This window comes from Siniperca chuatsi, linkage group LG21 (assembly GCF_020085105.1).
Source record: "Siniperca chuatsi isolate FFG_IHB_CAS linkage group LG21, ASM2008510v1, whole genome shotgun sequence".
NCBI lineage: Eukaryota > Metazoa > Chordata > Actinopteri > Centrarchiformes > Sinipercidae > Siniperca > Siniperca chuatsi.
In genome coordinates this window covers 20,438,472-20,462,833 of record NC_058062.1, presented here as the reverse complement: position 1 = coordinate 20,462,833, position 24,362 = coordinate 20,438,472, and the positions used below count along the sequence as shown (strand labels likewise).

General features: G+C 42.6%; 1 protein-coding gene across 1 annotated transcript; it reads left to right on the top strand.

The window, feature by feature from the left end:
• Positions 1-84: 84 nt before the first annotated feature.
• On the top strand, positions 85-2,043 carry LOC122869276. Its single transcript, XM_044182098.1, has 2 exons — positions 85-872; positions 1,542-2,043. The coding sequence occupies exons 1-2, from the start codon at positions 440-442 to the stop codon at positions 1,799-1,801; spliced, it is 693 nt and encodes a 230-aa protein (XP_044038033.1). The 5' UTR covers positions 85-439; the 3' UTR covers positions 1,802-2,043.
• The last annotated feature ends 22,319 nt before the right edge of the window (positions 2,044-24,362 follow it).

The window sequence follows — 24,362 nt, the reverse complement described above, 5'->3', positions numbered from 1 at the left end:
GGAGCAGGGTTTGTGTCCCGTGTGAAACCAAAAGTCAGTGGTGACTTATTTAAAGTTTAAGTTACATAACAGCTCAAGGTTCTGGAAAAAAAAAACACATTTTTAGTGGAGGGGGCTTTAACTTTGAAAGTCAGTAACATAACTAGAACACATTTCAGTCAATTATAAACCTATCAAAAGTTAAAAGATTCTGATGAAACTGGTTTATGTATTCATATCAAACCTGTTAGACTATGGTAAAGCCCTCTTTGATGGATTACGCAAACAAACAATAGGAGAGATCTAGTTTATTCAAAACGAGTCCTTACGCGTACTTGCAAAGCCTAACACATAAATCAATTCAATTTAATTCAATTCAATGGGGCTTTATTTGTGGTAGTCAGCCACCTGTCTTCCCCTTCCCTTGTGTTTCTTGTTTGTCCCTGGTTTGTCTTGGGATATGTGTATGTGTGTGTGTGTATGTCTCCTGTTCTGGCTCCATGATTCTCCACCTGCTGCTGATCACCGGCACACATGTCTCCTATCTACTCATCAGTCTCCACAGCTTATATGGCTCTCCCATTACACCAATGCCAGATCGTCCCTGTATATTGTACGACCACTACGTCAAGTCTCTTCTAAAGCTTACTCAGCTAAGTACCTTTTTTGCAAGTGTTTTTTCTGGCCTTGTGTTTTGAGTCTGTCTTCTGCTCTGCCTGAAGAATTATCCTGTGCTGGTGATCACAGCTCCTGTCATTGCCTGGATTCCTGTCAGCCTGCCTCTCCAGCCAACTTCACCTCGCCTGTCTTCAACAGTTCCACCATGTCTGTCCTCCACCTCGGAGCCAGACCCTTGACATCTTACCTGCTCTGTGATCTTGGTGATCCACGTGGTACCATTATTTATTTATATATATATATATATATATATATATATATATATATATATATATATATATATATATATATATATATATATATATATATATATATATATATATATATATATATATATATATAAATATAAAATAATAAATAGCTAGCTAGCTAGCCAGTTTGTGGTTCCTGAGCCTGTACTTGGTTAGGATCTGTCTCTGCTTTCTATCTCCTTTACGTTGTATTATAATTTGGTTTATTCTTATTGGTGTTTAGAAAGCAGTGTTGTGTGTCTGAGAGGGGACAGTAAGTCTCGCACCAACTGACATAGGGGACTCTTTGCTGGGCTCATAATTGTGTGAAAGGATGGAGCCTCGGAGTTCTGTCTCCAGGCTGAAATTATTCAAAATAATGAATGTTGTAAATTGTATAACTGGCATAGTTAGCCACTATGCCCCCCTGATCCCCTTGTGTGTCTGTGTTCTGAGCTGGCTTCCTGATCTCCGGTCTGCGACTGATTACTGGCACACCTGATTCTCATTAGTTGTCACAGTTTATCTACCGGGCTCATCCACGCTACCGGCGCCAGATCGTCTTCGTACCTGTGTACGCACTCCACGAAACGGCCTCAGCATCACGTAAACGAATTGCTAAAGTGTTGCCTTTGATAATTCCGTCTGTCTCAGATTCACGTTCTGACGGATCCCCGAGACTCTCATCCTACGCCAACTACCACTACATCCTCGTTCCCCTGCCAACGGAACCAAGCGCTAGGATCCACGGGTCCACCGCCTGGCCAGCCCAGCCTTCCAGTACACTTGCAGGCCAGAACCAGCTCACCTCATCTCCGCTCGGAGCGCCGCAATCAACCCGCCCTGGTCGAGTCCACGGGGCGGCCACGAACTACGCCGGATCCTCAGTATTCCCCTGTCGATCTGTGCAGTAAAACTGTTCCAAACTTATTCTGCTCTGTCCGTGTCCTGCATTTGGGTTCCAAGCTCGGCCTCACGACAAAAACGAAACTGAAAATATCAGTTTATTTATCAATAAAATGTTGGCAGTCGGTCAATAATTGAGTCATTTATCCACAATAATCTTACACTGACCAGTAGAAACTTAAATGTGTTGAATATTCTCATTTTCTCCATAAATGTCCACAATTTGTTCAATAAATGGCTGGGTTACATTTTCATAGTCTTCATTAGTTTCTTCTACTTGTTCCTCTCTTTTCTATAGAGGAGAAAGCTCTGCAGCATCTATATAGTTGTCTGCAATCTCATCTTCATCATGATCACTGTCCTCCACTCCTCCTACTTCTGTTTCCTCATGGTGCCCACTGGCTCAACATTCACACAGTCCCCTCTCCTCTTCATCGTCATAACAGTTCCTGACAGTCACTGAAACATAAGCAAAAGAACAAATTTGTCAAATAGGAACTTAAATCTCTAAAAGTAACTTAATTCCTTACAAACTATAAAAAAAACCCCACCCCATTTAGATATAACTGTGGTGAAAATATGAAACAGCAACAGTTAGCTTATAATATCATGTATTGTGTCCTGGTGAGCAGACATTGAGTTAAATGGGGGCTCCAGGCTGCTTGGCTCGTCGTCCTCTCCTGAGGACTAGACAGACCACCAATAGGAGAGGCAACAGCAGACCCCCACCTGCCACTGAGGAGACCAGCAGCAACAAAGGAACTAGAAGAGGAAAAACATTTAACAGTTTATACTAAAATTCTATCATGCATTGTCTGGTGTAAAGTGCCATGGAGATGTGTATGGAAAGTCATGTTGCATGAGCTATTAGCACTTCCTGTTTGCACTGTTACCATGGATATACAGACAACAATCATCAGATTACTAAATATGATTAGGTGGAAAGATGTAAAGTTATAAGACAGTTTTTCTGATTTTTAAGCACTGATGGATATTTCTCCTTGATGGACATTTCTATCACTGGAAAGAGCATGTTGAGGTGATTCCATCAGTGTGCATTACAATTTAACCAGCCCAGTATCCATGGGAATTACATCCAATTTACATTTTACATCAGACTTTACGTCCAATGGCAACATTAAGTACTGTGTTTATGTAGTGAAGTGGAAAGTAAAGGACAAGAGGGGTGGGGAAGGGATCAAAGTTGTTGATAGATATCTATTTATCTAGCTGCCTAACCCTAACTACACCTTAAACATATTTAATTAGCCATGAGCACCATCTTTCCCTAACTTTAACTATACTGTCGTTGCCAGGCACAGATATTTTAGAAAGCGCAAATTTTAAAAACTATTGCAAAAGTAAAAAAAAAAAAAAAACATTGTCGCTGAACTTCATCTGCAATTGTGCAGACTTGTCCAATATCAATGATGAGCGAACATGAAGTTACCAGCGATAAAATCCTAATTAAGTCACAGTAAAGTGCAGACAGAGACGATTTGACCTTCATCTAAGAAATGCCACCATAACACAATGAGAATCACTCCCATGATCCTTGAAGCTGTGATGTCAGCAGCAATAGCTCCCAGGGACACCTAAGGCAAATTTATCCCAGGTAAGGGGTCAGACTAAGAGAGAGTCTAAAACTGTTTTGGAATGGTGACTTCTGAAAGAAACTACCTTACCCTGAATAGTGAGATTTGTGCACTCTCCTGAACACAGGCCTGGAAGAGGAGCTCGCTGGTGAGGCCTACGCCTATGGGGCCAGGTTAGGTTCAGCCAGAAGGGATGACATGGGGCCGGCACCTTGTGGGCCTACCAATTGTAAGGCTGGACATAACCGATTACATGCCAGTTATGCAATTTGTGGACTTCTGCGCAAGACTTCTGTGTCAGTCATGGATTGTCCAAGAAAATTGAACATTTAATTAAAGTTCAAAGGTAAGCATATTCCATGGTCAGTTTTGGAGGAGATACATCTGTCATAAAAACAATCAGAACTATGGACAGCTTCAGCGGGAGGGGGAGAGACAGAGACTCTTTATTAGGCTATTGTCACCTCTAATACAAAATGTCACAAAGAGAAATAAAAAACTTACACTCACCACTTACTGAGAAGTTTAGGCCTGTTTCTACATAACCAATTTGTCACTGCTTGAAAAAATTGCTATGGAAAGCTGTTTCCTACATGCATTCTATTCCAAAATCATGTTTGTGTGGCTGACATAAAGGACTATCCTGCTTCACAAAGGTGTGAGATCGGGAATGGCAGTAAAGTCTTCACTGCATGCTGATGGACAGAGAAATACTCACGGCAGAAATAATGAGAGAGAGGCTGCTGAACTGAATGTGCTGCCAGGAGGTGCGATCCAGTGGCCAACACTGCACAACTGCCACTTCTCATTGAGTGCAACACAATGAATGCCTTTGAGGAGAGACTGTCTGTAAATGCGGGCCATCATCGGACAGCTTTTCACCCTGTCTTCAAGTCTGTTTCGGAACAACTACAAACACTTTTGATTTCCAACGTGTTCGGACAACATGTGATCATAACTTGTTGATCGAGCATAACCCGACCCTTAAATTCTCTTCATCCCTCTTAATCATTCTCACACTTAGCGGTTTTTTGTTTACTTTTAATTTGGTGAAAACTGTTAATGAAGCATTTCAAAGTTGCTGTCTAGATTGACATTTGATAAAAAATAAACTATGAGTCTGAATCTGAACCACTAAAATTAAAAAAATTAATAAAAAATAATTTGTAAAAAGAAGTGAAATATATCTCTTCTACTTTTCAAAACATTGCAAACAAGAAAGCAAGATAAAAATAATCTGACTACTGTGCCTTCATTTTCCTATCATTTCTTTTACCAGCCTTTGTTCTCGCTCTCTGGTCAACAACGTCCTCACATGTTTAATAATTATTAAATATGGTTAAATTAAGGAAACAAAAACTGAAATGAGAACTATGAGGAATTTCAAACTGAGCACTAATTCTCAAAGTCCTCCTTCCTGTACTATCTGAATACAAAAAACACCAAAGAAGTTTGAATTTCAGAAAATGCTTTTCAAATAGAACAAGTTTCTCTGTCGTATGGTCCCCATGGCTGAGACAGAAAGGAAGCTCTTAGTGAAAACTGAACTAAAAGCTGTGATACAGAGACATTTCACACTGCTGTTCTTCCTGAAACACTTCTTCTTTTCTGGTGTTTTTTCAACTCTAGCTGAAAAGTTCTATACCTCAGTATTTAAACTATGGAGTGCTGCAGTACAAGCAATATTCTATTTGTTGTAGATTAAGTGCTTTCAGAGAAATTTACTTTTAACACATGACTGTGGTTTCTTTGGAACCTGTATGGAAGTTCAGTTAATGTGAATTCAGCATGAATGAGGTTGCAACTTTCTAGCCAAATTATAAAATATTCCATTTAAGTGTCCAAATTGACACAAGGGACACCTGGTCGACCTCCTGACCTTTGAGCAGGTCTTTGAGCACCTTAGCATGCCCCCAGGACCACCAAATTCACATCAGCTCTTCACTGCAACCCAACTTTCGTCTGGAAAAGGTTGCAACTTTCTAGCCAAATGATAAAATATTAAATTTTATAAACAGGAGAGGAGTTTTCGGCCATGTATTGGCGAGAGAGGGCATCCGGTTTGGTGTTTCTTGAACCTGGCCTGTAAGTGAGGGAAAAGTTGAAACGGCCAAAGCACAGGGCCCACTGGGCCTGTCGAGGGTTGAGCCTCTTAGCAGATTGGATGTAGGCCAGGTTCTTGTGGTCAGTCCGCACTACAAATGGTAATTCCAACCCCTCTAACTAGTGTCTCCATTCCTCTAGTGCCAGCTTGACCGCGAAGAGCTCTCTGTTACCCACATCATAGTTGCGTTCATTCTCAGAAACAATAGAGAGGACCTGACCTCAATGGATGTATGACCCTTCCAGATAGATTTAATGGTCTTGCTATATTACTGTACTGTGCATCTTTGTTTTCGTATTATTGCTATTCCTCTCATCTTATTCTTATTTTATTTATTTATTCATTTGACTTACCAGTAACAGAAAGTCTAACAGAGTCGCTTAGGGGGGAGCTGAAGTCTCGACTTGAACCCTTTGTCTGAAACTGACATTGGTACAATCCTTCGTTGTCAAAATCCACTTGGAGGATATGGAAGCAGAGCTGGTACTTGATGTTTGGGTTTTTCTGAATGAGCCTGAGTTTTTCTTCAGAGTGAATGCTCCACCTAAATGATCAGATGAGCTCAAACAAGTGATGCCAACGTTCTGACCCTAGGTAACCTCACCAGCAGGATTCATGAAGATACTGGGCTTTGGGAGGATCACTGAAAAATAACATAATATTCGAGTGGTAAACAGATTGACTTTGAGGTATTTTCTTTTCAGTTTTTTTTGTTTGCTAAATTTCAAAAGGAATAGTCCATCATTAGTTGGGTGAGTAAATTGATACCCCTCACTGAGAGCAGTGAATTCCTGGAGTCTCCGCTGGTTGCTGTTTCCCTGTTTCCAGTCTTTATGCTAAGCGATGGCATCTTTCATTGGCCCAACCCTAAATGTATCACAATATAATTTGACTTCCACGCTGACTTCAGCGTTGGGAGAAAATGGTTAAAATCCAGAAATACAGTAATGCAAATAACAAAACAAAAGGTGAAAGCATGAATAGAAAGTAAAGAGACTCATCAGTTCACACAGAAACACTGTTGCAGGCACGTGTACACTCATCCACATAGACACCTGGGTCGGACACTTCCTGGATTTGGTGACCAGGCATCTCCATTAAGGATGGAAATTAAATTAACATTAGGGAAAGAGAGACAGACAGAGAAAAAGAAATAAAAAAGAGGGTACTGGCAATATGACAGAGAGAGAGAGAAGTGAAACAAACAAAACTTTATTTGGTAATCATGTAATGTCATTTATCAGTGAAGTGTATACAACTACATGCACAAACTGCTAAAAGTGACAGCCAGAGTTTAACCTGTCTCATATGAATTGACTTTTCAGCTACTGCCATTAGGTCAAAACATTAATTTATCCCGTGAAACATCTTTACATCTACAAGGATTGGTAACAGTTTTGTACTGACGTTCATGTTTTCCAGAGGATAAATCTTCTTCTGCATCTTTGGTGATCCCCTGACTTTCCTTCTAGCAGTGCCATGGCCATAGCCACCAGGTCACAGAGGTAATTATTTCTGCTCCGGTTACATGGCCTACCGCTCGAAGCAAGATTGGTCAATGAAATGAATGATAGGCCTGGCTGAAGCCTTCCATAGACTGTTTTCCCCCTAACCTACATGCTTGAAACAAGTAACTACGAGTTATGCCACAGGAACAGAAGCAGCAACTGTATTCAAGATCTAAACTCACAAACTATTAACCCATATGCTTTCAAAATGTGACATGTACGGACACAGAATCAATGCTCAATGTGTATGCTCTGACATTTTCAGTGGCAAAAAATATTTACAGTGGGAATAGGCTAATGCATTAGAATAAAGTTACACTGCATGGCAGTACCTACCTTGCTGCAGTCACGCTGTCTGTTATCGCCTACTCCAAAATTATTATTCTTTTTATTTTATTGCAAATAAGAATCACATTTACAATATTTTATTTCTTATTTTAAAGAATATTATGTATTGGTAGCCTATATAGTTAATTTAAAGACATATCTATCTTTTCAACAATTTTATATAACTGCCTTGAATCTGTGGAACATATTTTTTTTTTTGCAAAGAAATAAGTTTGAATCAAAATTTTCCAAGTCAAACATTTTCCAGCACCTCTTTCTTCCCTTGTATTGAATACGCCATTTGTGGGTGTTGCAACCACCAAATTAAAAATTATTTCTGTCCCTGCCTGGCTTCCCCGCAACCGTGCAAGATGCAGTCATGAAACTTTACAGGTGTGTAGTTGAGCTCAACATCAAGGCCAAGTTCAAAGATGGATGTGATCCGAGCAAGAGCGCCGGAAGTAGGGGGGTAGGAAGCAAGGAAGGGGCCACTGAGCCCCACACTTCACACCCCTGGTCTCTTGCCAATAATAACACAGTCTACATTCATGACTAACCATGTTTAATGTTGTACATTCCTTGAATCAAACCAGGGAATATTTCAGCAAAACACATAATTATGTCAAAACTAACATAAGTTAAAAGTTGACCCTGCGAAGACGATTAGGCATATTGCACAGTTCACCTGTTTCACCAACTCACTTCTCTCATGTCATGTGTTCCATTGCACCATACACACCGCTGTTGTGATCCCATCGTAAGATGGTCTCTAGTTATTTAAATAAATTAAAAGAATTTTTTTGTTGCATTTTTATGCTGTGGTTGGGTTGAGGTGGTCCTGGCCGTAGCAGTCATAAATCTGTCACTGCCTCGGCCGTGTCATCAGTGTTTTCTCTTCCCCCCTCCCCTGTGTCTCCTGTCCTGTCAGTCTCTGTGTTTGGTTATGAGACGTGGGCGTGCCTTCCTCCTGGCGTTCTCCCGGCTCTCTCCTGATTACAAGATTCAACACACCTGCTCCGACATACACAACTGCCAGCCATTAGCTCATCTACTCTGGTCTTTAATCCACTCATCGCCAGATCGTTGTTTCAACTACAGTTGGATCACCACTCTCCTGTTTCCCTGCCTGTCTGCCTGCCTGCCTACTACACCCGCTCAGCCTGTTCAGTGTGCTTGCCTGCTTGTTATGCTCAGGATTGTTTCCAGCCAGCCACATCCATGCCATTAATCATCTTCCCTGCTCATTGCCCCTTGCCATCATCCCTCATCATCATTCCCCTGAACTTTGCAGTTTAAGAAAACTCTCTTGTCTGAGTCTGTATTTGGGTCCAGACTCACTGATTGTAACAATATATTTAAGCTAAAGCTTCTCCCTTTGTTCTACTGTATACACACATTTTTCTCTGTCATGCCATGTGTAACTTTGTGTAACTAGATTATGGCTTATTGTTTGGATGAATTTGAGTAATGAGTGTTAGAACACTTGTCATGTAATTTAGGCCAAAATCTGAAAGATACTGCAGTTGTGCGCCTCTGCAAAAACATTTTGACAGTGAAAGTGATTTAAATGCAATAAGAAACTGAAATGAAAATTACCAAAGGCACATATGGCCAAAATTGACTTATCTTGTGTTGGATTTTCATGTGTGGGCACTGACTGTCATAATGCACGATCTAAGAACCCAATTGCAGAACACAAGGAAGTGGTACTTGCATTGTGGTAGGAACAGTTCTTATTATAACACTGCAAGCAATTACAGGTGGATATGTGCTCTTCCAGAGCGGCGAATCCGGTGTAGTCCACTGTAGCCAGAGAGGACGAAGTAGGCCCGGTCCTAGGAGAAACGGATAGACTCCGGGGACGGAGATGGTGAGTGTAGGTTCTGGCTTGGCTCGTGTAGCGTGATGGACAGAACCGGCAAGGCAGCTTACTCGTGTGGTGAGGCAGGCCGGACAGGAAAGGCAGCTGGCTCTTATAGGGAGGCAGGTAGGACAGGAAAGGCAGCTGGATTGGGTAGCGTGGCAGGCAGAACAGGCAGGCAGCCTTGCAGAGATCAGAGAGGATACCGTGGCTGTGATCACCGGCAGGGAATAGCTCTGTGGCAGAGACAGACAAAAGAGACAACAATAGCAAATAATTACACCTTAACTTTGGTCGAGGTCAGAGCTGTGACGAAGGTATCGTACAAGTGTACCGAGACAATCTGGCGCTGGTAGAGCCTGGTAGATATACTGTGGAGACTAGTTGGATGATGTGGCTAACTATGACACTAACAATATTTCCTACGTGATTATTGTTACTCTTGAAATGCATTAAAATGCATATATTTATACTATACAAACCCCCCTAGCAGGGTTAGGACTCATGACTTCTGTATTTCTAAAATCCTGGTTATGGCCCTGAGCAGGGCCCCAACAACCACGACAACGCATCCCTCTCTGTTGATCCCACACCCCATACCAGAAGGGGACAAAAAGTCAGTAAAAGAGAAATAAGCTCTGAAACTGAACAAAAAGTTTTTTGTAACACACAGTCCCAAACAAGGCTATTATTGTTATTGTTATTATTATTAGTAGTAGTAGTTGTGGTAGTAGCAGCAGCATTACTGCTATTTACTTATTAATAACTACATATAAGATAAATCTTTACCTAAGTTTTCTCACCTGAACAGACCACACCAGCATCCACAGTTGTGTATCCCAAATCCTCTGTGTTGACAATCAGTTAGAGACCTTTCACTTCCTGAACAGGCCACATCATTAAGCCAGATTTGTCTGGTTCCTTCACCAAAGTGGGCCAACCGAGGGGCACTCTGTGCTGTACCATAGCCCAATAATAATAATAATAATAATGAAACTTTTTTTATAGAGCATTTATCAAAGCAAAGTACAAAGTGCTTCACAACAAGAGAAATAAAATACCACAGTGAATGATGAAATATAAAGAAATAAAATACATAAAATACACAAAAGCAATAAAATATACAGCCAGTTCAGGTAAAATCAGGATATGCTTTCCGACAAAAATGTGTTTTGAGAAGAGACTTAAATGAAGACACTGACTCAGACAACTTAATTTTTTCGGACAAGTTGTTCCAGAGCCTCGGGGCCCTGACTGCAAAAGCTCTGTCCCCCTTAGTTTTCATCCTGGACTCAGGAACAGACAGAAGACCCTTACCCGAAGATCACAAACTAGGTTCATAAGGGATTACAAGGTCTAAAATATAATCTGGTGCCAGGCCATGAAGAGCCTTAAAAGTAATCAATACACTCTTAACATCAATCCTAAAACAAACAGGCAGCCAATATAAAGAGGTTAAAACAGGTGTGATATGATCGTACCTCTTGGTCGTGGTTAACAGCCTAGCAGCTGAGTTTTGTACAGTCTGCAGTCGTTTCAAAGTTTTTTGATTAAGACAAGTGAACAGGCTGTTACAATAATCGAGGCATGAGGAGATAAAAGCATGTACAACAGTTTCTGCATCACTAAGATTTAAAATAAATCGGATTTTTGCAATGTTTCTGAGGTGATAAAAACATGATTGGACAAGCTTAGTGATAAATTACAAAACATAAATTGCTATCAAACAGGACACCAAGATTTCTTGCAACAGGCTTGATATGTTTTGACAGGTTACCAGTAGATGGCAGTATTTGTTTTGTGATGTGTTGGGGCCCAATAACAAGGATTTCAGTTTTATTTGAGTTTAGAAAATGTATCGACATCCAATTTTTTATGACAGGCAGGCAGTCCTGCAGAGAACTCAGCATACTAAGGTCAGCGGGCTTGACAGGGAGGTACAACTGTGTGTCATCCGCATAACAATGAAAAGAAATACCAGGTCTGCGGATGACATCACCCAAGGGAAGCATGTATGAGGAGAACAGTATTGGTCCCAGAATTGAACCTTGAGGCACACCGTACTTGATATGGGAAAAGGATGACAGTGCCAGATATGCCCACCCAGTGCCTCAGTCTATCTAAAAGAATGCCATGATCAATTGTGTCAAAGGCAGCACTTAAGTCCAGCAGCACAAGACTTGAACACATGCCTGCGTCTGCATTCATTAAAAGGTCATTAATGACTTTGAGAAGGGCTGTCTCAGTGCTGTGGTGTTGACGAAAGCCAGATTGAAACTTTTCAAAGGTATTATTGTTTTTCACAGCATCAAGAAGCTGCTTAGATACAAGTTTTTCGAGAATCTTCTAAATAAAAGGCAGTTTGGAGATTGGGCGATAGTTATCCGGGAGGGTGGGATCAAGCCCAGGTTTTTTTTAGGACTGGCTGGACACAAGCAGTTTTAAAGTAATCTGGGACACAGCCAGTAGAAAAATAAGCCTAATTAGCAAAAGGGGCACAATACAATCCATAACTTCCAATAAAAACCTAGTTGGGATTTTGTCCAGAAGGCTGGAGGATACTCTCATAAGAGACATGATGTCTGCGAGTTCAGGCAGAGTAACAACAGAAAAATTGCTCAAAGAATCCCTGAGCGAGTGATCCACATCTAAAAAGGCAGGGTTGGGGGTGATACCAGATCCTATTAACTCCACCTTTCCAGCAAAGTGCAAAAGAAACATTTCACAATCAGCATCCCAATCGGCAGGGGCACAAGGAGAGACTAACTGATCCACAGACTTAATTAGGAATCTGGGGTTGTGATGATGGGCAGAAATAAGTGCAGATAAATTACATGTTCTTGCATCCTCACCATCCTATTATAAGATTTCTTCCATTTGCGTTCTGCTCTTCTGCAGTTCCTTTTACAGCTTCAAATACATTTAACCGTGGCTGTTTTCTAGTCTTTGAGTTTGGTCTATATTTCAGAGGAGCTATAAGATCTAAGGTTGAAGAACACAGGTAGTTGAGAGAATCAACCAAATTGTTGGTGTTAGATGAATCGGGAAACACATTGCCAGGAAAATTTAACAGTGCACAGAATTTTGAGGCACAATGCTCATTAAGGACGCGTGTGTACTTAGAGTGGGATAAGACAGTACTAGCAGCCTGTAATTCACAGTTAAAACAATACAACAATGCACTTCTTATGAGGTCGCTCCTGTCAGGTGTCCACTGTGCCAGATATAATCTGCACAGCAAGTTTGGTAAGTGCAAATCATACCAACCTAAAAACAAAAAGAAATGTTTCAGGCCAACCACACTTCACAATTTCTGCTGCAATAGTTCAATTAAAATGAAGGCATGGCTCATTACCAGGTCTGGCAATTCCATGACTCTATAAAAATCTTTTCCTGTTTTTTCTGACATAATCTGGAAGTGTTAGGGTTAGCTGCATTTAATTTACTGCCACAAGAGTGAGTGAGACAAAACTTACAGAACTGGAAGGTTCCTGCTGCAGGTTTAATGGACCACCAAAGTAATTTGGAGCTTATGGTTCCATCTCCTTAACAGAAGATTGGGAAAATTCCTGCTTTAAACTAAGTACTCTGACTGCCTCTGACACTGACTGCTTCACTTCCACTTTATATCTTTGGATTTGCTTAGCATTACAGTAGTTAACATGTTGACATCTCAGGATGTGTTTCCAGTCCTAGTTTGATAGCAAATATACATTTAAAAATAGAGCGAGTAAATAACATATGTGACAGATCAACCCTGTGGTCTTTCTAATGGCACAGTTTAACATATTTAAAGGATGAAACAATTAACAACAGGAAACAGAAACCCTATTAGATTTCCTCATAGACAAAAATAAAGCAAACGGATGTGTACTGGAAGCCCCACCGAGTTTGGTGGTCTATGTGTCAAAAGTGAAAAAACACAACAAAATTAAATTACATAGGGCTGTACGTTGGCTAACAAATAGCAAGCTGAGTTTTGTATACAATGAGCACAGTTATACTTAGTTAAGTAAGATTCTTGAGGTGGGTAATCACAAATAATCTTGGAAGACATGGATTTAGCTGATGCTGATTTTGTGTCTCTCTGCTACTGTTTCTTTTTAGGAGTGGCCATCCGCATCTCTCTCCACCCATCGGAAATGAAATTTATTGCCTTTAATTTAACTAATACTAACCTGATTACATATATTACTTACATGTATATATGTTATTTTCATGTAGCTATTTCATTGTCTCTGTTTTGTTCTATTAACTAATATTGTTAATCACATTATTTTTGTTAATTTCATTCTTTTCATTCATTGTCTATCATAATCATAATTGTGCTTTGGTAACACATGTCAAATGTCATGCCAATAAAGCCTATTGAATTGAAAGAAAGATAAAGAATTGAATGACAATACTTACTTGGAGAGAGAGAGAGAGAGAGAGAGAGAGAGAGAGAGATATGTCTTTATACAGGAGGTATACAGTGGGTGGAGGTAACAGGGATAAAGGTGGTGGGTAACAGTAGGAGCTGTTGGACAAAGGAAAAGATAACTGGGATGCTGTTCTTGCATGAATTCAATTTATCGTTTAGCCAATAATAATTCTTATTACTGCAAACTTGTGACAGTGTTATGAACTTGTTGCAGAAATGCGTAAAATAGGAGAACACTATTTTTTTTTTTGCACATGCACTTATTTACTGTTTAACAACCTATTGCCATTAATATACAGTCACTGCAGCCTGCTGTGATTAATTAATTTACCAATTATGAAACTTCAGTACAGACCACAATCCACACACTCACATATAATGTTAGAACAACGTTAGGATTTATTTTTAAATGACCCCATCTGAGGAAAAATTATAGCTTAAAATGTGACTCAACCAGGACCCGACCTGGCGGGTTCCGATGGATCCCGGCGGGTCAAAGCACTGACCTGTCTGTAATATGTTGATGTTTTATTGCTACAACACTGGTCAGACCCATAGGTCAGACCTAACATCTCCCCAGGCTTAGCTTAACGTTACGCAACTTTAGCAAACATTAATTTTAAGCTAGCCTTTCAGCTAGCTGTAAAGTTGGTAAACACTTTAAAGTTAAATGTTCAAAGAGCTCCTTCAGTTTCACCTAACGTTAATAACCTTCGGCTCTCTAATAGTTAATGAAATGTAATGAACATGACAGCACTCCTAGGCAATCTAAAATATTTTAAACAAAAGACATTAATAAATAAAAAACAAATCGGTTCATGTTCATCTTACCTGGCGAGGAACAGGAAGGAGGAATGTACTGTGTGTTTCTCTTTGGTCCTTGGGGAGTTGTTGGTATTGAGTAAATTATCGGCCCCTGCTGGCACTGCACCTTCATACACGTGTGTAATGAACATGCCTAGGCGAAGCAAAACGTGACACTAACACGGTAACCAATTCATCATAGTTTTTTATAATGCAGCACAGTGAGGATACAGACTAGGTTACTAACATTAGGTTTCATGATCAGAGAAAGTTTATATTTTTATATCACGTAGACACTTCTGTCCACATTCACACGCTCCTCTCTCTCTGCTGCGACTCTGCATCACACTTTTTTATCAATTGACTGTAGCATAATGATGGTTTTAGGGGGTGCTGCAGCTTGGGTTCTTGTCTTATTAGTTCGCTAATTTATCAAACTTTCTTACCTCAGATCAGTCGTCCTTCTCTTCTCAGAAGCTCACTACAGCTATGCGGTATTGGCACACCAGGGTGAGTTTGATTGGTTGGCCGGTGCTAGATTTGTTTTCAAACTTTGGCCATAAATAGTCTGGTTTTCCAGCGGTTCATACCAGGTTCGAAATCGAACCCATCACTGGTAATGTGTGCAGCATTTCACTTGATGTTGCGCAATAAGTATTCAGAATATCAACAAAAGACACTGGTGTCTAAAAACTGTATTGACAGGCGTGGCATCAAGACCACTGCGCCGTATGGCATATTTTTTGAGGGGCAGAGGGCCAAACTGAAAACCAAATAATTAAACTTGAACAATTAACAGATTAACACATGCAGTCAGGGGTCACCAGAGTCAAGGGTCAGCAGAGTCAGCCAAGTAAGGAGTCAGGAGTTCAGTTTGGGACTGTTTACAGAAGTCTTGTTGAAAGTGTTTTAACTGAAACAAAAACCCCGACAAATTGTCACTGATCCTGTTCATCCCCTTATTAAAGAATTCATAAAACTGCCCTTGGGAAGACGCTATAGAACCGCTGCAACAACCAAGAATATTTACAAAAAGTCTTTCATATCAAATGCAATAACGTTGCTAAATTATATATATATATATATATAAAACCATTTACACTGAAACCAATTGTCTGTTATTGTTGTCTGTACTGTGCATGTTGTGTAATTTATTAATGCATGTATTGTGATTTACTAGGATATCTTTTTAAACCAGCCTGTGAAGCCGAAGGCACATTTTCACATTTGTGGACAATAAAGATTATTATATGTGGAGGTGGGCGTGGTTTAGAGTCAGCTGCAGAGAGGGAGAGGTGGGGGTGTGGCTCAGGTGAGCAGTGCCAGGGAGAGCAAATTGAGTACTGTCGGTTCAGGAAGATGAGGCTGGGGCCTGCCAATCGCCCCTTCATCTATGCGCAGCAGCTGAAGGACGCAGCAACGAGGTGGCTGCAGCCGGGAGTCCGCCAGCGAGGGGCGAATGCTGGAGAGTGTGGTTTTGGAGCAATTTAAGGGGGGACTCCTGGTTGGGGCTTCAGAGTGGGTGAAACGTCACCGCTCCGCAGACCTGGCAGCCAAGCGGAGGACTACCTCGCCATCAACCCCAGGTGCCTGGTGCCCGAGGACCGACCCCCTACAGCCGCTTGTCCGACCCCGGCTCCACGGAAAAGGGACATCAGTCCTCAGTACTCAGCACCCACTCACCCCCTTCCTATTCCCCGTTCCAATCCTCCCTCTGCTCTTTCTCCACCTCAGGTTCCAGCTGTTACGGGCACTGCTCACAACCCTCAGGGGGATCCTCCCACCCCAGGGGCAGGAGTGCTGGAGGTGCAGGCAGCCCGGCCATTGCTGTCACGAGTGTCCGCTCATGGAGGTCGGTCAGGTGATTTGGGTTGCTGGCTCTCTGGCACCCTCCCCTAATTCACGAGGGACGAGGACGAGGGAAGAATCCAAGGGGGTATACATCAGGCAATGGTGGGTTCACCACAGCCTGGATCGACTTGGGGCTTTGGTGGATGAATCATGGGTGAATATTAAATGTGAGCATGGGGACGTTCACAGATACCCTATAGTGCCAGTGGAAATTCGATATCAGGGAAAAAACATAGTATTAAGGCTGTGGTTAGCTCCCGCCTGATAAACCCTCTGATTTTGGGTTTAATAGGTTAGTGGGGGTAGTGTGTGGGGGTGCGTTCACGACTGAGGGGGACATGGGGTATGTGTGCTGTGCTCAGCAGTGACGCAAGGTCGTCTGACGCTGCAGCTAGGGAGGGGGAACTGGCGGCACCTCCGCGAGAGGTACTTCAAAGCATGGAAAGGCGGAGTCTGTCTCTCTGGTGAGCACGGTGCAAGAGAGAGATGAGTTGGGGCCCAAGCTTCCAAAATATAAAGCACATAGAGCACCACATTGAAACTTGCCCGGGCGTTCAGTTGCCTGAACACAAAAGAAAAGTGGTTCAGGAGGAATTAAAGGCAATGCTGGAAATGGAGGTAATAGAAGAGTCCAACAGTGCCTGGTGTAGCCAGACTATACGAAGAACTATACGGTTCTGTGTGGACTACCCCAAGGTTATCGACGTCATGCCTCAATGCCTACCCAATGCCCCGTGTCAACGAACTCCTGGATCGGCTAGGCACTGCTAATTTTTTCACTGGATTTAACCAAGGGCTACTGGCAGATTCCCTTGTCTCCAGAGTGTAAGGAAAAAAATGGCCTTCTCCACTCTGTATGGGTTGTACCAATTTGTCACACTTCCGTTCGGGTTGTTCGGGGCCCCAGCCACCTTTCAACGCCTCATGGACCGGGTGCTGCGTCCACACGCTGCATATGCTGCCACCTACTTGGAGTTATCATTCACAGCAACACCTGTGCGGTTGGACTGAGGGAGGTACAGTATCTGGGGTACAACTTACGGGCGGAGGCCAGGTGCATCTTCAGGCAGTCAAAACAGCCAAAGTCCAAAAAGGAGGTTGGGGCTGGCAGGCTATTACCGGCAGTTTATCCCTAACTTCGCTGAGCTGACCAGCCCCCTGACCGATCTTACCCGCAAAGGTGCTTCAGATCCGGTCCAGTGGACAGAGCAGTGTCAGCTGGCGTTCAAGAGGGTGAAACAAGCCCTCTGTGGGGAGCCTCTTCCCCACACACCTAACTTTTCTCTCCCTTTTGTCCTGCAGACTGACACGTCAAACATGAGGCTCAGGGCCATTCTGTCTCAGCAGGTGCAGGGAGTCCAGTGGCTCCACCACATGAAGAATACCAATGATCTGTTTTAAAATTAGTGACATTTGTTTTTTTGCAGGTTTGCCCAGTCTGTCTTGCATCTTACCCAATTGATGTCCTCCCATCTCATGCAAGCACATGTGATGGGTAAGAAGTTTATGACTAATAGATTCAGGTAAAAGATAGAAGGTAAGGACATGTTCTGAGTGAGGTGAATAACATATGTCTCAGTGTGAGTTTCACCATCGTGTTCAATGTAGGTGACACAGAGAAGATTCCAGGCTCAAGAGAGTTGGTAATTAAAGGCTTTTGACTTGACAATTCATTTGACAATTTTGGCTAAGAACATACGTTTCAGTTTTCCACATTAGAAATAGACAACAAAAGTGAGAGAAGGAAACAAGACAAGTCACAGACAGGAGACGGTACGTTGCCAGAAAAGCGGAATCTATAATCTGAATATTTAATTACCACATGTGTATTCATGTGTATAAAAGGGTGTGTATATTCAAATGCATATGTTGGATGGATGGGATTTTTCATTATAGCTAATGTTTAATAGGAAGGGTTCCAGGGCATCTGTGCACAGTTTAGGGCCTCTTTATGTGATTAAAACTCCATCATGGATTTTTTTGGCAGCAGCACAAGCTGAAAACACAACATCTGAGATATAAAGTTGATATAACTAAAGTGTTTGCGAAGAGCCTATTTACATATCCAGCTGATATGGAACAACATTAGCAATTATACAGTATATCTAGCTGCTAAATGCTCTATAATGTTCACCAGCTAGTCACTAACTTTGTCTGCCTGCCATTTGGTGGTGGGCAGGTAGTGTGCAGTGGATTTATTTTTATTTTTTGCTAGCAACCAGCAGCTGCTTCTGAAAACATGGTTGATGAGAGCTAATCGTAAAACCAAAACAATGAGCTAAAAGAGGTTAAAAAGCTCTGTAGAGCTGAGGGAAACTGTAGAGTTTGCATTCATTCTCTGTGGGTTTGTCGCTATGAGCACTTTCACAGTACAGTAATTTTTTCCATAGTTAATATAAATATTTTAGTGCAGACTCGTGCTGCAGCTAATTGCACCATTATAGAGTTTTAAAATGAACCTCCAATTACTCGCTTGTCTCAAAACAACATTGAGACAAACATAGAGACTTGTGTCATTAACTGCCTTCCAATGTGTGTAATGATAAGGTGTGAAGAGGGCATTTTTCCCGCCAAATGGGCAATTGTTTCCGGTAAATTGTTGTCATTTCGACATGCCCCATTCATCCTCTTCGTCCCACGGTGAGAACCATCATTCCTTCCTTAAATACAATGAAGCCACTTTCCACCATTGTGAGACTTACTGCGGTCAATGTCTCCATTCCAGACCATGCTCTCTTCGACTCCAGGTCAGCCGGCAACTTCATCTCTGGTGCCCTCTGCCGCCAGCTCAAGCTCAAGACCAAAACTACACATCCATATACCAAATACATTCTGTGACAGGTCAACCCCTCAGCCGTAAGCGTTTCCAGTGGAGGTCATACTTCAGGTTGGATTATTACACGTGGAACATTTACATTTTCTGGTTCTGGAGGATTCCACCACTGATGTGATCCTAGGGCGCCCATGGTTGGAGCAGCATAATCCCATCATTTCTTGGACCACTGGCGAAATCCTGAAGTGGGGCGACTTCTGTTTCCCAGACTGTTTCCCACACCGACCTCAGCCTCCCACTTCTTGCTCTGAGACGCTTCTGGTGTACCCCACCTCCATCGAGAGCCCGGTTGAGAAGCAGTCAGTGGACATTCCGTCATGTTACACCCCCTTCAGTGATGTTTTCTGCCCGAAGAAAGCCTCTAAGCTGCCTCAACACCGGCCATGGGACTGTGCTATTGACCTACTGCCGGGTGAGCCAGTGCCCCGCGGGAAAATATACCCGTTCCATCCCAGAGCAGAAGGCCATGGAGGAGTACATCAAGGAAGCATTACAGCAAGGCTACATCCGCCCTTCTACTTGCCCTGCTGCTTCAAGCTTTTTCTTCATGGCCAAAAAGGACCGAGGCTTGCGGCCTTGTGTTGACTACTGTCTCAACAGAATAACCGTCAAGTTCCAGTACCCTCTTCCCCTCGTCACAGCAGTTTTTACCAAGTTGGACCTCCACAGTGCTTACAACCTCATTCGGCTAAGTGAGGGGGACGAGTGGAAGACAGCCTTTGTGACACCTACAGGGCACTACGAGTACTGAGTAATGCCTGAGTAACACCCCCTCCGTATTCCAGGATTTCATCCATGAGGTGCTCCGGGAGTTCCTCCACAAGTTTGTCCTAGTGTACATTGATGATATCCTGATCTACTCCCGGAGCATGGGCGAACATCGCCACCACATTGCAGAGGTCCTGCAATGCCTGAGGGATTTCCATCTCTTCCTCAAAGCCAAGAAATGTTCCTTCCATCAACCTTCAGTGCAGTTCCTTGAATACATCATCAGCAGCAATGGCATCCAGATGGACGAGGGGAAGGTAGAAAGCATAAGGACTTGGCCCACTCCATCCACCATCAAGGAACTCCAACAATTCCTTGGATTTGGCAACTTCTACCGAAGATTCATCCACGATTATCGCTCCATAGTATATCCGCTCACCAATCTCCTACGTAACAAGCCCATGTCTCTGTCCCGGTCACCAGCTGCCGACGAGGCCTTCAACACGTTGAAAGAAGCATTCACCAGCGTTCACCCAGATCCAGAGAAGCCTTTCATCGTGGAAGTAGATGCCTCAATCACAGGGGTAGGAGCGGTGCTCTCTCAGCAGCAGGGGAATCCAGCCTGACTCCATCCATGTGCCTTCTTCTCCCGCAAACTCAGCCCGGCGGAGAGGAACTACGACATTGGCAACAGGGAACTTCTGGCCATTAAACTGGCCCTGGAAGAGTGGAGGCATTGGCTGGAGGGTGCTAAGCACCCCTTTACAGTACTCACCGACCACAAGAATCTGGAATACCTCAGAGATGCATAAACCCATGCCAAGCCCGTTGTGCGTTATTCTTTACCCGTTTCCATTTCCGTATCACCTACCGTCCTGGTCCCAAAAATGCGCAAGCAGATGCATTATCTCACCTACACTCATCCGAGGAGATCAATGAAGACCCTGAGCCCATCATCCCTAGTAAAGTTATCGTCAGTCCCATACAATGGTCTGAAACTTCGGTGCCCTCCTCCAATGCCTCTGCCAACTCTCCACCGAGCTGTCCCCCAGGCTTGCAATATGTCCACAGAACTCAACGCACTCCACTCATTCACTCCTCCCACACATCTCTGGGAACTGTCCACCCAGGGGCCAATGAAACCCTCTCGCTGCTTAGGGAGCACTTCTGGTGGCTAAACATGGCTAGAGACATGAGAAGGTACGTACAGGGATGTCAGTAATGCGCCATCTCAAAGAGCCCTCGCCACCTTCCCGCCAACAAGCTACTTCCTCTGCCCATTCCCAACAGACCCTGGTCACACCTGGGAGTGGATTTCATCACCGACTTGCCTGCCTCTGGCAATAATACCTGCATCCTGGTGGTGGTCGACCGATTCTCAAAATCCTGCAGACTGATACCCCTTAAGGGATTACCCACAGCCATGGAGACTGCTGAACTGCTGTTCAACCACGTGTTCCTGAAGACATAGTGTCTGACCGGGAACCCAGTTCACTTCACAAGTATGGAGAGCCTTCTTCTCCCTCCTAGGTGTGAACGTGAACCTCTCATCAGGATACAGTCGAATGGGCAGACGGAGAGGAAGCTCCAAGAGATTGGCCGGTTCCTACATGCCTTCTGCCATGGCCACCAGGACTCTTGGAACCAGTTCCTGGGTTGGACCGAGTACGCCCAGAACTCCCTCCGTCAATCTACCACTGGACTCACTCCCTTCCAGTGCGTACTTGGCTACCAACCCCCTCTCTTCCCGTGGTCAGGAGAACCATCAGAGCTACCTGCAGTAGACTACTGGTTCTGAGAGAGTGAGAGAGTCTGGGACGCAGCTCACCATCAGCTGCAACGAACTCTTCGCAGATGCAGGATGACGGCCAATCTGATACGATCCACTGCTCCAGTCTATCAACCTGGTCAGAAGGTCTGGCTGTCGATCGGGGACATCAGAATGTGTCTGCCCTGCAAGAAGCTAAGTCCCCAGATACATTCGTCCCTTCACTATCACCAAGCAGATCAACTCCTAGTCACTTACCAGTTCCAGTTACCATCTCAGTACAGAATTCACCCAACTTTCCATGTGTCCCTCCTCAAACCTCACCACCCTTCTGTTTCCACAGAATCAGAAATACTTTATTGATCCCCGAAGGGAAACTCTTTGTCACAGCAGCTCACCTTTACGTCAGTGCACACAGGAGAAAGTACTAGCAAAAAAATAATACACTATAAAAACACTATAAAAACAGGTCAGAAAATAAATTAAGTACCAGGTGGGTATAAGTATAAGATAAAATAAGTGTGAAGTACCAAGTGGGTTTACCGGTTGATGATGATAATACAGTATAATACAATGTAATAAAATATGTAATAAGCAGTGGTGCATGTACTGTCGAGTTAAGTGTAGCTTCTTGAGATTATTAAGATATTGCACAGTTTTATTTCAGTAATGGAGGTATATAATATCAATATCCATAAATAGGAAAAACTAACAAATGGAAAACTAAATATTGCATGGGAGTAGTACACAGAATTTTGCATAATTATTCAAGTATGGCAGAGATGTAATGATCAATGTCCAGTTTAGTGACCTAGGGTCATAGAGCCTGGTGTAACAGCTGAACACCCCTTCCTCTCATCCTGGAGGACGGAGCGGCGTACCTGGTCAACGTGATCCTGGACTCCTGGCGCCGTGGTGGTTTCCCTACGGGGATCAATAAAGTATTTCTGATACTCGAATACCTGGTAGACTGGGCGGGCTATGGTCCTGAGGAGCGCTCATGGGTACCTCGAAACGGCATTCTTGAACCCTCTCTGTTTGACGCCTTGAACGCCACTCACCCGGATCGACCAACCCAGTGGAAGAGGGGGGTACTGTCACAGATACGCCAGGCTCCACCATCAGCCAGTCACAGCGCACTCCCTCACCAGAGTACTAATTACACACCTGCTCCCTATCACACACCTGCTCCCCATCAGTACCTCATCACTACTAGGATAAAAGCACACCACTCACCTCAGCCAGTTTTCCAGTCTCGTTTGAACATTTAAATTCAATTCTCAATTTTATTTATTTATATAGCGCCAATTCATAACAGAAGTTATCTCATTGCGCTTTTCCATTGCGCATTCTACTCCAGCGTTTACCTCTCTACTCTACTCCAGTGTGTTCTCCCCATCTCTGTGCTTCATCTAGTCATCAACAGTATACGGAACAGTAAGACTAAGGACAGTAGCAATAGCCAGTATTCAGCCTATTACGAATCCATATCCTCACCATTTACCTGCACACCTGTTTACTCCGTGCTGTAATCCAATAAACCATCATCTGTTTCCTAATTGGTTTCTCCTGTCTATCTGTCCGTAACACATTCCTTGGAACTTTTTATTTGATGCTCCCACTTGGTACCATTAGAAGGAAACATACAATATATACAATGCTGTCAAAACACAGTTGTACATTTCTTTCCTTTGGTGATCTAAATCCTATAAACAAGTTATATAACTGGATATCACCCTCCAGACATGTTTGAAGATTTATAAAAATCCATTGCTTTGAATAATAATAATTTGAATAAGAATTGATATGGTTGTTCCACAAAAACCTACCTTATGTTGTTAAAAAATCTTGGAAAATTCAGAATCTGTGAATATTTTTCATTTCAAAAGTTTAATTGTGGACACAAGGTATCTCCTACTTCAGATGAATTCAGCAGATGAATGTGAAAGCAAACATAACACATTTTTAGTGGATGGGGGCTGTAACTTTGAAAGTCAGTAACATAACTAGAACACATTTCAGTCAATTATATACCTATCAAAAGTTAAAAGATTCAGATCTCAATCTGATTCTGGCTTATGGCTTTATGTATTCATATCAAAACGGTTAGACTATGGTAAAGCCCTCTTTGATGGATTACCCAAACAAACAATAGGAGGGCTCTAGTTTATTCAAAACAAGTCCTTACACATAGACGCAATTCAATTTAATTCAGTGGATCTTTATTGGCATGGGAAACATTTGTTTACATTGCCAAAGCAAGTGTGAAATAAAAACATGTACATAAACAGAAGAATTGTGCTATTAAAAAATATATGTATACAGTAAAATAAGATAATATAAAATAATATTAATACAAAATTTAGACTTATACTACAAATACAAATGAGTGAGAACTATATAAACACTGCAACATGTGAATGCATGCGTGTGCTGTGTGTGTCTCACTTACTGTCCCTCAGGTTGTGGCATGTTGGGCAGCAACATATGCCCTGTGTCCTATTTTTAATTTTGAGAGGTGATTTAGCTCTTTGAAATCTGAGATTACACAGTTGAACTTAGTAAAGTGAACTAAAGTAAATGTTCCTTCTTTCATTGAATGTTTTACATTATAGGAGGAAGTGCATCTTTGTCTCAACCTCAACCTCACCTGTTGAACAGTTACCACATATTCTGTTTTCTTGTGGTTGATTTTTTTGTGTCTTCCTTTTTCGATTGCCATTTTGTGGTTCCTGAGCCTGTACTTGGTTAGGATCTGTCTCTGCATTCTACCTCTTTACATTGTGT